At 44.4% G+C, this 12,858-nt stretch overlaps 1 protein-coding gene across 2 annotated transcripts; it reads right to left on the bottom strand.

Moving 5' to 3' along the window:
• Window positions 1-368: 368 nt before the first annotated feature.
• Window positions 369-9,643, bottom strand: LOC140728614 (rab3 GTPase-activating protein catalytic subunit-like). 2 transcript variants are annotated; one of them, XM_073047613.1, is made up of 6 exons: window positions 9,448-9,643; window positions 9,283-9,338; window positions 4,260-4,335; window positions 3,766-3,901; window positions 3,389-3,467; window positions 369-586 (listed from the first exon to the last, which is right to left on the bottom strand). In XM_073047613.1, the coding sequence occupies exons 1-6, from the start codon at window positions 9,463-9,465 to the stop codon at window positions 535-537; spliced, it is 417 nt and encodes a 138-aa protein (XP_072903714.1). In that variant the 5' UTR covers window positions 9,466-9,643; the 3' UTR covers window positions 369-534. The 2 variants fall into 2 exon arrangements, with proteins under 2 accessions (XP_072903714.1, XP_072903715.1); XM_073047614.1 differs by lacking the exons at window positions 9,283-9,338; window positions 9,448-9,643 and adding an exon at window positions 8,544-8,685.
• Between the last annotated feature and the right edge of the window lie 3,215 nt (window positions 9,644-12,858).

Here is a 12,858-nt window from a genome sequence, read left to right as displayed (position 1 = left end):
CTGTGTTTTATGACGATTTATTTTGGGCATCGGTTAGCAAGATGAGTTCTAAGGTATCGGAAAAGCCTAAAAGAGCGCGTAAGGGTGCTACACAGCGTAAAACTAGACATAATAAAGCGTTTTGATCGTGGTGAACGAAGCAAGGATATAGTGAGTTTGGCGACGGGTTTGTGTAAGTTGACGAAGATGATGTTGAAGAGGTTTTTGCATCCCATGACCAAGAACTGACAGATGAAGAGCTGATGAAGAGGAAAAGATAACAATTGAAACTGAACGCAGTAGTGAACGGCCCGAAAGTGAAGTCGCCCAGGAACTGAACGTGAAGCAATTGCGTGAAATTTTCGCTGCAATTGACAACGCTGCAATGATTGCAGAAAAGAACAACTTTAATTTTGAAAGAGTACGTAGGTTTAGGGCATATTTGCAGGATGGTTTGAGTGCTTACAAAGAACTGTATGATAGAAAAATGCTTGAGGCTAATAGTCAAGCGTCGTTTTTCAAGCCTTCCACTTCAGCCACAGCAGACGACGAAACTCAACCTTCGACATCGAGGCAGTCAGACATAGAAGGTGGTGACCTGCTTGCCCTAATGAAAACAGACAACGATGAGATGACACCCTGGTCTCCTCGACCTCCCACCACCCCAACCTCCGACAACTTAGCCTAACACACCATCATTAGTGTGCTCACTGTCTTCCTAATTCCTGTAAATGAAACTACACTGGACATACATTATTTCTACTTTATATTGGCTGTGTATTTTAGGTTACTGGAAAGAGTGCTTCTGCCGAGAGCGCTTGCGCCGTGTGTTTCTGCCAAGAGTGCTTGCATGAGATTTTCGCTATGGTGGACAGTGCTGCAATAATTGCAGAAAAGTATTCCTACTTTATATAAGCTGCGTATTTATCAGATCATTCCTGCTTTTATTATATGTTACTGCTATTTTAGGTTTTGTGTGTTATTTGGCATGATTGGTAGGTTATTCTTTGGGTCTGTGAACTCTCACAAATTTTTCCCATATAAATAAATGGTAATTGCTTCTTCACTTTACGACATTCCAGCTTACGAACCATTTCATAGGAACGCTCTACCTTTGAACAGTGGGGGAAACCTGTGCTTGGATTTTCAGAAGGTCTTTGACAAGGCACCAAACATGAGGCTACTTAGCAAGATAAGAGCCCATGGAATTACAGGGAAGTTACTAGCATAGAAACATAGAAAACCTACAACACAATGCAGGCCCTTCAGCCCAAAAAGTTGTGCTGAACATGTTCCTAGCTTAGAAATTACTAGGCTTACCCATAGCCCTCTATTTTGCTAAGGTCCATCCAAAAGTCTCTTAAAAGACCCTATCATATCCGCCTCCACCACCATCGCCGGCAGCCCATTCCACGCACTCACCACTCTCTGAGTAAAACAACTTACCCCTGACATCTCCTCTGTACCTAGTCCCCAGCACCTTAAACCTGTACCCTGTTGTGGCAAGCATTTCAGCCCTGGGAAAAAGCCTCTGACTATCCAGATGATCAATGCCTCTCATCATTTTATACACCTCTGTCAGGTCACCTACCATCCTCCGTCACTCCAAGGAGAAAAGACTGAGTTCACTCAACCTGTTTTCATAAAGCATGCTCCCCAATCCAGGCAACATCCTTGTAACTCTCCTCTGCACCCTTTCTATGGTTTCCACATTCCTCCTGTAGTGAGGCAACTGGAACTGAGAACAATACTCCAAGTGGGGTCTGACCAGGGTCCTATATAGCTGCAACATTACCTCACAGCACCTAAATTCAATTCCACAATTGAGGAAGGCCAATACACTGTATGCCTTCTTAACCACAGAGTCAACCTGCGCAGCTGCTTTGAGTGTCCTACGGACTTGGACCCCAAGATCCTCCACACTGACAAGAGTCTTACCACTAATACTATATTCTGCCATCATATTTGACCTACCAAAATGAACCACCTCACACTTACCTGGGTTGAACTCCATCTGCCACTTCTCAGCCCAGTTTTGTATCCTATCAATGTCCCACTGTAACCTCTGACAGCCCTCCACAGTATCCACAACACCTCCAACCTTTGTGTCATCAGCAAACTTACTAACCCATCCCTTCACTTCCTCTCCAGGTCATTTATAAAAATCACGAAGAGTAAGGGTCCCAGAACAGATCCCTGAGGCACACCACTGGTCACTGACCTCCATGCAGAATATGACCCGTCTACAACCACTTGTTGCCTTCTGTGGGCAAGCCAGTTCTGGATCATTGCACATAATAAATTAGTAAAATACAGTCACACTAAAAACTACAGTCCAAGCTCGTGAGTCCATGAATGTGGCAGCAGTCTGCAGTCGAACACAATATGGCTTGTCTTCTGCCAAGCAAACACCAGAGGACAACACCAACTCCAGCGTGTACACCATGCCATCCAACCTCCTGCATTTTGGTGCAGTGTACCGACTTCTATGTCTCTCTCTTGGGCAGTTGTCAGCAGGCAACTAAGCCACAGCTTGAAACTTAGTCTTCCTCTTCTGCTTGCCAATGAACCAGTGAATTATCCTTCCAGCATTCCACATTAACAATGTCCAACAGGGTCCTGCGGCCACAAGAAATGCAACTATGACAATCACTCGCTATTAGACTGTACATCTTCGCCTACCCACTCTGTCACAGGCAGCAACATGATCTGCAGCAAGTCCAGCTCCTCTGTCAACAAGCAATTCACTGATCGGGTAGACCTGCAGAACCTTAAGTTCTTAAAGTTCAGCAGGATCTTGCAATGATAAAAAAAAAATTTAAAAAGGACGATTACACTTTTGATTCGTCTCATAGAAGCCGCTCAATCCAAACACACCGCCATCCTACTGGAAGTATAACGACACAGCATTGTCTACTCATATAGAACTTTGCCAGCTTTTCTGTTTTGGAAAGTTTTCTTTGTTCTCTCAAGCTTTTATAGTAGCAAAATCACTTAACCTCAGTCTGGAAGCATTCTAAATGAAAAACATTAGTCTTAGTCTGGGACACCACTAAAAACACTTCAATAACAATAACTCATGATAATTAAAGTATGTAGGAAAGGCTAATGCACATGACATATATTTTGCATGGAATACGTACTTTAGCTTTTCCTGTTCTTTAATAAATAATTTTAGAAAAGACTTTCACACTCCTAAATTTAAGTAATTTCCCAGAAAAATAATGGTAGATGTTTTTGCGGCATCAAAGCTCTTTTCATTGACATATGGATGCAAGTTCTACATATACTTCGATACAAGACTTTGCTGACTCCTCACCAGAGACAACTTCATAAACATACATAGTATCAGTTTTGTATTAAAATCTAATTGTCTACCCATAATAAATAGCATCAAGAATATGCCTACCATCTGACCAGACAATGGGCTCTGGGTGGAAAATCATTGTTCATGGATAGCAAATCCTGCATTGCTTCAGGAAGAACATCTATTGAAATAAAATTGCAATTTACAAAATTACAGAATACATAAAACAGCATGAGGAAGAAACTAATTTTCCCAACTGAAAAGAACAAAACAGAGATGGAAACCAACTTACAAAATCCACCCCAACAAAGCTAAAAACTTTGTATTGGAATTGGAACAGTATTGGAACCTAGACGCTCTACTTCTACAAGTTTATTTAAAGGTGGATACATTTATTCTAGTTAATTAAAGGGTTTAAATGGGTCAGATTTCCAGTCAGTGGGTGTATAAATGCAGTCAGCTCAGGTGACTAGTCATACCTTCTTTTGACACTTCTTTTATGTCCTTATCTACCGACGATTCTTGTTTGAGGTAATGATGTGTTATAGTGAATTTATAATCTGCGAAAGAAATCTCATCAGACTTCTCCTCCCACACTCCAGAGGTTAATTCACCCTGTAAATTCACAAGGTACAATAACTAGCAGTACAGAGCAATAATATACAAAAGCACTACAATTGATTTAAGTTTACAATATATTCCTGCCAAAAATTGTAAACCCCAGAGGTTGAAAATACCAGCAGAGATGTGACAATTATTCCAATGGTGGGATTTTCTCTCTCTTCATTACTCATGATGAGATACTTCACATATTTATAGCCAGACATAAATACACATCAAGATATCTGTAGAGCAAACACACTTAACAAGAACCCACAATGACATTAATAAAATTAATTTTCAATTATCACTGATATAATTTCTTGACAAATTTCAAATACCAGTTAACTATGACAATGCAACAAAAACAGACCTTTTCCAAAGGTTTGCTTGCAGTTCTTCCAATCAGTTTCCAATCATTCAGCACTTCCTCAATTTTTGACATGAATCTAGAGGTAGGAAAATGAGAAATAATAGATAAACTTAAAAACTCCAATGTAACACCTTTTATAGGCACAGACATGATGGGTTGAGTAGTATCTTACAGCACTGTAAAATTATATGATTCTTTGAACTGCTACTGATCCTTAAATAAATCAATTATATAACAAGCATTCAACAAAATGTTATTCTAACACAAATCACCTTGTCACCTCGCATTATACACATTTTACAGGCTAGAAATAATGCTTCAAAGACAGCAGCATTTACTGAAGGTTGAGTACACCTTACCCTAAAAGCCCAAATCCAAAAACCTCTGAAATCCAAAAATTTTTTTTGCTGACACGACATCACAAATGGAAAACTCTACAAGGTGCTGGGAAGGTTCCAAGTGATGCGCAGACATCATCACAGACAGTTCTGAGAGGTGGCCTCACATATGTAATGAACAGAAGTTAATTCAAAGATTCAAAGTACATGTATTATTGAAAAAATGTATCAATTATACAACCTTGAGATTTGTCTGCTTGCAGACAGCCACAAAGCAAGAAACCTGGAAGAACCTAATAAAGATTATCACCCAATGCACAGAGAAAGAGAAAAGAAACACAAACCACACAAATAAAAGTGAGCAACAGCATTCTGAATGAAAAATAGAAAAACACTGCATAAAGCAAAAAATGAAGATCTTGATTGTATTTTGAAAGAGTGCATTCATCATCAGAATGAACATATGTCTCTCAATGATATGCTGAACATGAAAGAAACAAAGAACTAGCATGACAAACTGAAAATTGAAGGTAATTGTGAATATTCATCAGGCTGGTTGCAGAAATTTAAGAAAAGGCATGGCATTAAATTTTTAAAGATGTGCTGATAAAGCATTTGCTCATCATGAATAAGCAAAGAAATACATTGATGAGTTTGCAAAGATAGTCACTGATGAAAGTCTAACACCAGAACATGTCTACAATGCTGATTGTTTTTACATTATATAAAATCTTTAAAAAATCCAATATAAATACTAAGATAGGTGACGTTGTGGATAATGAAGTAGGTTTTCAAAGCTTACAGAGATATTTAGGCCAGTTAGAAGAGTGGGCTGAAAGATGGCAGATGGAGTTTAATGCTGATAATTGTGAGTTGCTACATTTTGGTAGGACTAATCAAAATAGGACATACATGGTAAATGGTTGGGCATTGAGGAATGCAGTAGAACAGAGTGGTCTAGGAATAATGGAGCATAGTTCCCAGAAGGTGGAATCTCATGTGGATAGGGTGGTGAAGAAAGCATTTGGTATGCTGGCCTTTACAAATCAGAGTAATGAGTTTAGGAGTTGGGATGTAATGTTAAAATTGTACAAGGCATTGGTGAGGCCAAATTTGGGGTATTGTGTACAGTTCTGGTCACCGAATTATAGGAAAATTGTCAACAAAATAGAGAGAGTACAGAGGAGATTTACCAGAATGTTAACTGGGTTTCAGCACCTAAGTTACAGCGAAAGGTTGAACAAGTTAGGTCTTTATTCTTTGGAGCGTAGAAGGTTGAGGGGGGACTTGATAGAGGTATTTAAAATTATGAGGGGGATAGATAGAGTTGATGTGGATAGGTTTTTTCCATTGCGAGTAGGGGAGATTCAAACAAGAGGACATGAGTTGAGAGTTAAGAGGCAAAAGTTTAGGGGTAACACCAGGGGAAATCTACTCAGAGATTGGTAGCTGTGTGGAACAAGCTCCCAGTAGAAGTGGTAGAGGCAGGTTCAATTTTGTCATCTTAAAAAAAAATTGGATAGTTATATGGACAGGAAAGGAATGGAGGATTCTGGGCTGAGTGCAGGTAGGTGGGACTAGGTGAGAGTACGCATTCGACATGGACTAGAAGGGCCGAGATGGCCTGCTTCCGTGCTGTAATTTTTATATGGTTATAATTACAAAATCACTAATTTTACTGTTTCATTCAAAAGGGCCAGATCTAAGATAGTACGTTCTCCTGTGGGTTCAGTAACATGCTGTTCGAGAAAGACATCACGGATGCATTCTATGAAGTCCTCCTCAAGACCGCCTCAACCAACAGATTCACCCAATATATCTGCAAATTAAAGTCACCTATGATAACTGCTGTTAAACTCATTCCTGCTAGCCCTATAATCTTCTAGATCTCTATAATTACCTAGTTTTTTGAACCTTTTATAAGCTTTTCTTTTCTTCTTGACTAGATTTTCAACCTAGTCCTCGCTACCACCAAGGCAATACAGTTCCCCCACTGTTGGCCTCGCCAAGGAACCAGTAAACCAGACTTCGTGTTCTAACATTACCAATGTCCAACAGAGTCTTGCGGTCACAATAAAAACATCCGAGACTATCTCCAGCACATTTTTTGAACCATGAACTGTCTAACGGTACACATCAAGTTCACGTGACAACACAATTGCCTGAAATAAGTTTAGCTCCATCGCTATCAAGCGACTTGCTGATTATAGCTGGTTAGTTTTGTGATCACCATCTTTTAAAAACAAATTACATTTTGTTGACTTTAGATTCCCTGTGCAGTGTGAATGCAAGGTCTGAATTGTTAGCCCAGTTCTCTGAATTAATACTCCAGTAATTTAACTACTGCATCATTGCATGCCCTCTATTTTCAGGAATGCAATAAAATTAGTTGTGATTGAGACAATCTTTTGAAGGTAGTGTAGCACTAAAAACTTTACTTGTCAAAACACAAAAGTAAATACATATAAATTATTAAGTCATACCTGCTCTATTCTCTCTACACCTAATACTGTGGCTAGGCACAACTCACAATTTTGCCAATGACACAACTATTGGCAGAATTTTAGATGACAAGGAGGAGAAAAGGAAGGAGTGAGAGATCAGCTGCAGTGATAGCACAACAACCTTGCACTCAGTGTCAGTAAGACCAAGTAATTGATTGTGGCCGGACTTAAGACAAGGAAGTCAAGGGAACACATACCAGTCCTCATCAGCAGTGGAAAGGGTGAGCAGTTCCAAGTTCCTGGCTGTCAGCTGCTCTTAAGATCTAACCTGGGCCCAACATATTGATGCAATTACATTCACTATAGCTAGTAAAAATATATATTAATGTCCAGATACAAAAATATCTTCTTTCCATCCAGCTATTCAAAGTGATGCTTTCTATAAAATGTCAGTACAAAAGTTAATTGTTCATCATTTTTATAACAAAGCAAAACCCTCATTAAATTTTCTTTGCAACACATACAAAATGCTGGAGAAACTCAGTCAAGCAGCATTAATGGGAAAAAGTACAGTTGACGTTTCGAGTCGAAAGCCTTCAACAGACTGGAGAAAAAAGGTGAGGTGAGGGGGCAGAGAACCACCAGGTGATAGGTGAAATCTGGAGGGGGATGGATAAAGTAAAGAGCTGGGAAGAGTGAAAGAGACAGAAGGCCATGGAAGAAAGAAAAAAGGGGAAGGAGCACCAGAGGGAGGCGATGGGCAGGCAAGGAGATGAGGTGAGAGAGGGAAAAGGGGATGGGATGTAAAGAAGGTGGGTGGGGCATTATCGTAAGTTTGAGAAATTGATGTTCATCCCATCAGGTTGGAGGCTACCCAAAGGGAATACAAGGTGTTGTTCCTCCAACCCAAGTGTGGTCTCATCACGACAGTAGAGGCGGCCATGGACAGATATATTGGAATGGGAATGGGAAGTGGAATTAAAATGGGTGGCTACTGGGAGATCCTGTCTGTTCTACAGGACAGAGTGTAGATGCCGACATAGATTGGGACAGCGCTTCGCCGAGCATATACTCCATCTGCCAGAACAAGTCTATCGACCAGTGGCCACCCTTCTTGATTCCACTTCCTATTCCGATATGTCCATCCATGGCCTCCTTGATGTGATGAGGCCACACTTAAGTTGGAGGAAGAAAACTTTATATTCCGTTTGGGCAGTCTCCAACCTGATTGCATGAACATCTCAAACCGGTAATGCTTCCCAACCACCACCCCCCCCAACTTTGTTCATTTCATATCCCCTTTTCCTTCTCTCAACTCATCTCCTGTCCGTCCATCACCTCCCTCTGGTGCTCCTCCCCCCTTTTTTCTTTCTTCCATGGCCTTTCCTCTCTTTCACCAATCAACTTCCCTGCTGTTTACTTTATACCTCCTGTTCCAAGTTTCACCTATCACCTGGTGGTTCTCACTCCCTTCACCCGATTTTTAAAAATCTACTACTCACACTTTTTCTCCATTTTTTGCTGCAGGATTTCGGCCTGAAATGTTGACTGTACTCTTTTCCATAGATGCTGCCTGACCTGCTGAGTTCCTCCAGCATTTTGTGTGTTGCTCAGATTTCCAGCATCTGCAAATTTTCACTTGAGATTAAATTTTCTTTCTTCCCTCTTCAATATCAATTACAAGAAACGAAGCCTTGTAGTCTTGAATACTCCGTTTTCAGAAATGAAAACAATTTACAAAAATATGAAATCATTGCATTTCCTAATCTTACTTGATATACAAACATCTAACTGGGCACACGGATTCATTTTCAGATTCAAGCACCCAACAGAAATATACAAAAAATGCATTTTTGACTTCTAATAATTAGCAGATATGTTGACTCATTTAATACGGAAATACATCAAGGGTACTCCTTTGGAAACTGCAAGGAGAACTTTGCGTCAAAAATACAACGAACGAATTATGAAACATTTTAATAACTTCAAAAGCATGTAAATCTCATGGCTTCAAGATTACTAAAGTAAAACAAAATTTGAAAAAAAACATGATTACTAGTCCCCAAAAGTCTAATATTTGCTCGCAGGTCCCACGAAACTGCTACCTGTGCAGCACAGTTAAGCCAAACTGGTAAGCAAAACAAATCAATTTGCAAGCAACACAGGGTTCCAGAGAGAAGATGTGGGAGTGGGGGGAGCCGGGAGCGCCGGCTTCCCAGGGACGCGGGCGAAAGCTCCTACCTCTCCCATTCCGAAGCCGTCGTAAAGTCCGTGATTTCAAACACATCTGACTCCGGCTGTCAGCATTAATGAAATAAAAGTAGAGGCGTGAACGAACATAAACGCTCTTTAATTCGGAAATTTCAATGATAAACTGTATTTAAACAGGAAAAAAGTAATCCTTACGTCACTGTCCGCCGCCATCTTGGAGTCTGTCTGTTTGGTTCCGATGGATTGTGGGTAATAGAGCCGCCTCCTCCCGTCAGCGTATCCAGCCGAGAAAACGTCATCACGTCAAACCCCGCCCCGGGATGGGGAGACCGTCAACACGTCGCGCCCCCCAGCCGGACAGAGAAACCGTCAACACAATACCCCGACTGGGACAAAAAGAGAGACAACAACACATTCCCCCCCTCCCCCGGGACAGAGAGACAACACATTCCCCCCCCCCCCCGGGACAGAGAGTGAGACAACACGTTTCCGCCCCGGGACAGAGAGGGAGACAACACGTTCCCCCCCCCCCACCCCCGGGACAGAGAGAGAGTCAACACATTCCCCCCCCCCGGGACAGAGAGGGAGACAACACGTTCCCCCCCCCCACCCCCGGGACAGAGAGAGAGTCAACACATTCCCCCCCCCACCCCCGGGACAGAGAGAGAGTCAACACATTCCCCCCCCCCCCACCCCCGGGACAGAGAGAGAGTCAACACATTCCCCCCCCCCCCCCCCGGGACAGAGAGACCATCAACACAACACCCCCACTAGGACAGAGAGTGAGTCAACACGACACCCCCCCCTCCCATACAGAGAGAGACAGCACATTTCCTCCCAGACAGAGAGAGAGTCAACACGTTTCTCCCCCCCGGGACAGAGAGACCGTTAACACGATGCACCCACCAGGACAGAGAGTGAGTCAACACGTCACCCCCCCCCCCCCCCCGGGACAGAGAGACCGTTAACACGATGCACCCACCAGGACAGAGAGTGAGTCAACACGTCACCCCCCCCCCCCCCTTTGGGACAGAGAGACAACACATTCCGCCCCCCCGGACAGAGAGATTGTCAACACATCCAACCCCCCCCCCCCCCGGGACAGAGACAGACTCAACATGACACCCCCCCCCCCCCCGGGACAGAGTGACAACACATTCCCCCACCCCGCCGGGATAGAGAGAATGTCAACACGTTTCCCTCTGGGACAGAGAGAGAATCAACATGTTCCCCCTCCCGGGACACAGAGAATGTCAACATGTCACACCCCACCGGGACAGAGAGAGACAACACGTTCCCCCCCCCCGGGACAGAGAGAGAGTCAATATGTTACCCCTCCCGGGTCACAGAGTGTCAACACGTCACACCTCACCGGGACAGAGAGAGACAACATGTACTCCCCCCACCCCGGGACAGAGAGAGAGTCAGTATGTTTCCCCTCCCGGGACACAGAGTGTCAACACATCACACGCCACCAGGACAGAGTGAGACAACACATTTCTCCCCCCCCCCCCAGGACAGAGAGAGACAAGTTCTTCCTCCCGGGACAGAGAGAGAGTCAACATGTTCCCGCCCCCAGGACGGAGAGAGACAACACATTCCCCCTCCTGGGACAGAGAGAGAGTCAACACATTTCCCCCCCAGGGACAGAGACAGAGTCAACATGACACCCCCCTCAGGACAGAGAGACAACACGATACCCCCTCCTGGGACAGAGAGAATGTCAACACGTCACACCCCACCGGGACCAAGAGACAACACGTTCCCCCTCCTGGGACAGAGAGAGAATCAACACATTTCCCCCTCCTGGGACAGAGAGAGAATCAACACATTTCCCCCCCAGGGACAGAGACAGAGTCAACATGACACCCCCCCCCAGGACAGAGAGACAACACGATACCCCCTCCCGGGACAGAGAGAATGTCAACACGTCACACCCCACCGGGACCGAGAGACAACACGTTCCCCCTCCTGGGACAGAGAGAGAGACAACATGTTTCCCCCCAACTGGGACAGAGAGAGACAACATGTACTCCCCCCCGGGACAGAGAGAGAGTCAGTATGTTTCCCCTCCTGGGACACAGAGTGTCAACACGTCACACACCACCAGGACAGAGTGAGACAACACATTTCTCCCCCCCCCCCCCAGGACAGAGAGAGACAAGTTCCTCCTCCCGGGACAGAGAGAGATTCAACACGTTCCTGCCCCCCCAGGACAGAGAGAATCAAATACATTCCCCACCCCCGGGACAGAGAGAGAGAGACAACACGTTCCCCCCCAACGGGACAGAGGGAGATCAACATGTTTGCCACCCCCAAGGACAGAGAGACAAAGCTTCCCCCTCCCACAGGACAGAGAGACAACACATCACCCAACCCACACAAAGTGCTGGTGGAACACAGCAGGCCAGGCAGCATCTATAAGGAGAAGCACTGTCGACATTTCGGGCAGAAACCCTTCATCAGGACCTGAAACGTCGACAGTGCTTCTCCCTATAGATGCTGCCTGGCCTGCTGTGTTCCACCAGCATTTTGTGTATGTTGTTTGAATTTCCAGCATCTGCAGATTTCCTCGTCTTTGCTCTTTAAAACACATCACCCTTCACCCGCTGGGATGGTAAGACAACACATGCATTTGCCCTCACCTCGGGACGGAGGGACAACACATACCCCTCTATCCACTGGGACAGAGAAACAACACGTCCACACACCACCCCCCTGGGGACAGAGACAACACATCCTTCCCCACCCGGACAGAGAGACAATGCGTCCTTCTGCCTCATCCGGACAGAGACAACACTTCACATCCCCTCACACCCCGAGATAGAGAGACAACCTTCCTCACTACCCTCACCAGGACAGAGAGATACAGACTGTAACACTTCCCCGGGACACACACACACGCCATCCCTACCCCGGGACGAAGACGCACACCGTCCCCTCCCCGGGATGGAGACACATGCCATCCCCTCCACACCATCCCCTGCCCGGGATGGAGACGCACACCATCCCCTGCCCAGGACAGAGACACACGCCATCCCCTTGCTGGGACAGAGACGAACACCGTTTCCTCACTGGGACAGGAATGTACACCGTCCCATCCCCAGGATACGAGGATGGTGGTTAATGAGGTACACAAGGTTCACGAAGGTGAATCCGGGATTGAAGGATTGTTTGGCAGCTTTGGGCCTATACTCACTGTAATTCAGAAGAATGCAGCTAATCTCTTTGAAACCTACCAAATGTTGAAATGACTAGATAGAGCAGATGTGGAGAGGATTTTTTCTTTGTTAGGTATATTGGGAACCAGAGGGCACAGACACAAAATTGAGGGTTGACCCTTTTGAACAGAGGTAAGGAGGAATGTTTTTAGCCAATGAGTAGTGAATCTGTGGAATTCTCTGCCACAGACTGCGGTGGAGGCCAAGTCCATGTGTATATTTGAGGTGGAACTTGATTGTTTCCTATCAGTCAGGACCTAAAATGATATTGTGAGAAGGCAGGTGTATGGGGTTGAGTGGGATCCAGGATCAGCCATGACAGAATGCTAGAGTAGACTCAATGGGCTGAAAGACCTAATTTTGTTCTTATGTCTTATGGTCTGAT

This window comes from Hemitrygon akajei, chromosome 5 (genome assembly GCF_048418815.1).
Source record: "Hemitrygon akajei chromosome 5, sHemAka1.3, whole genome shotgun sequence".
NCBI classification, from domain to species: Eukaryota; Metazoa; Chordata; class Chondrichthyes; order Myliobatiformes; family Dasyatidae; genus Hemitrygon; species Hemitrygon akajei.
Note: the sequence above shows the minus strand (reverse complement) of the source record. Positions and strands in the feature narration are given on the sequence as shown.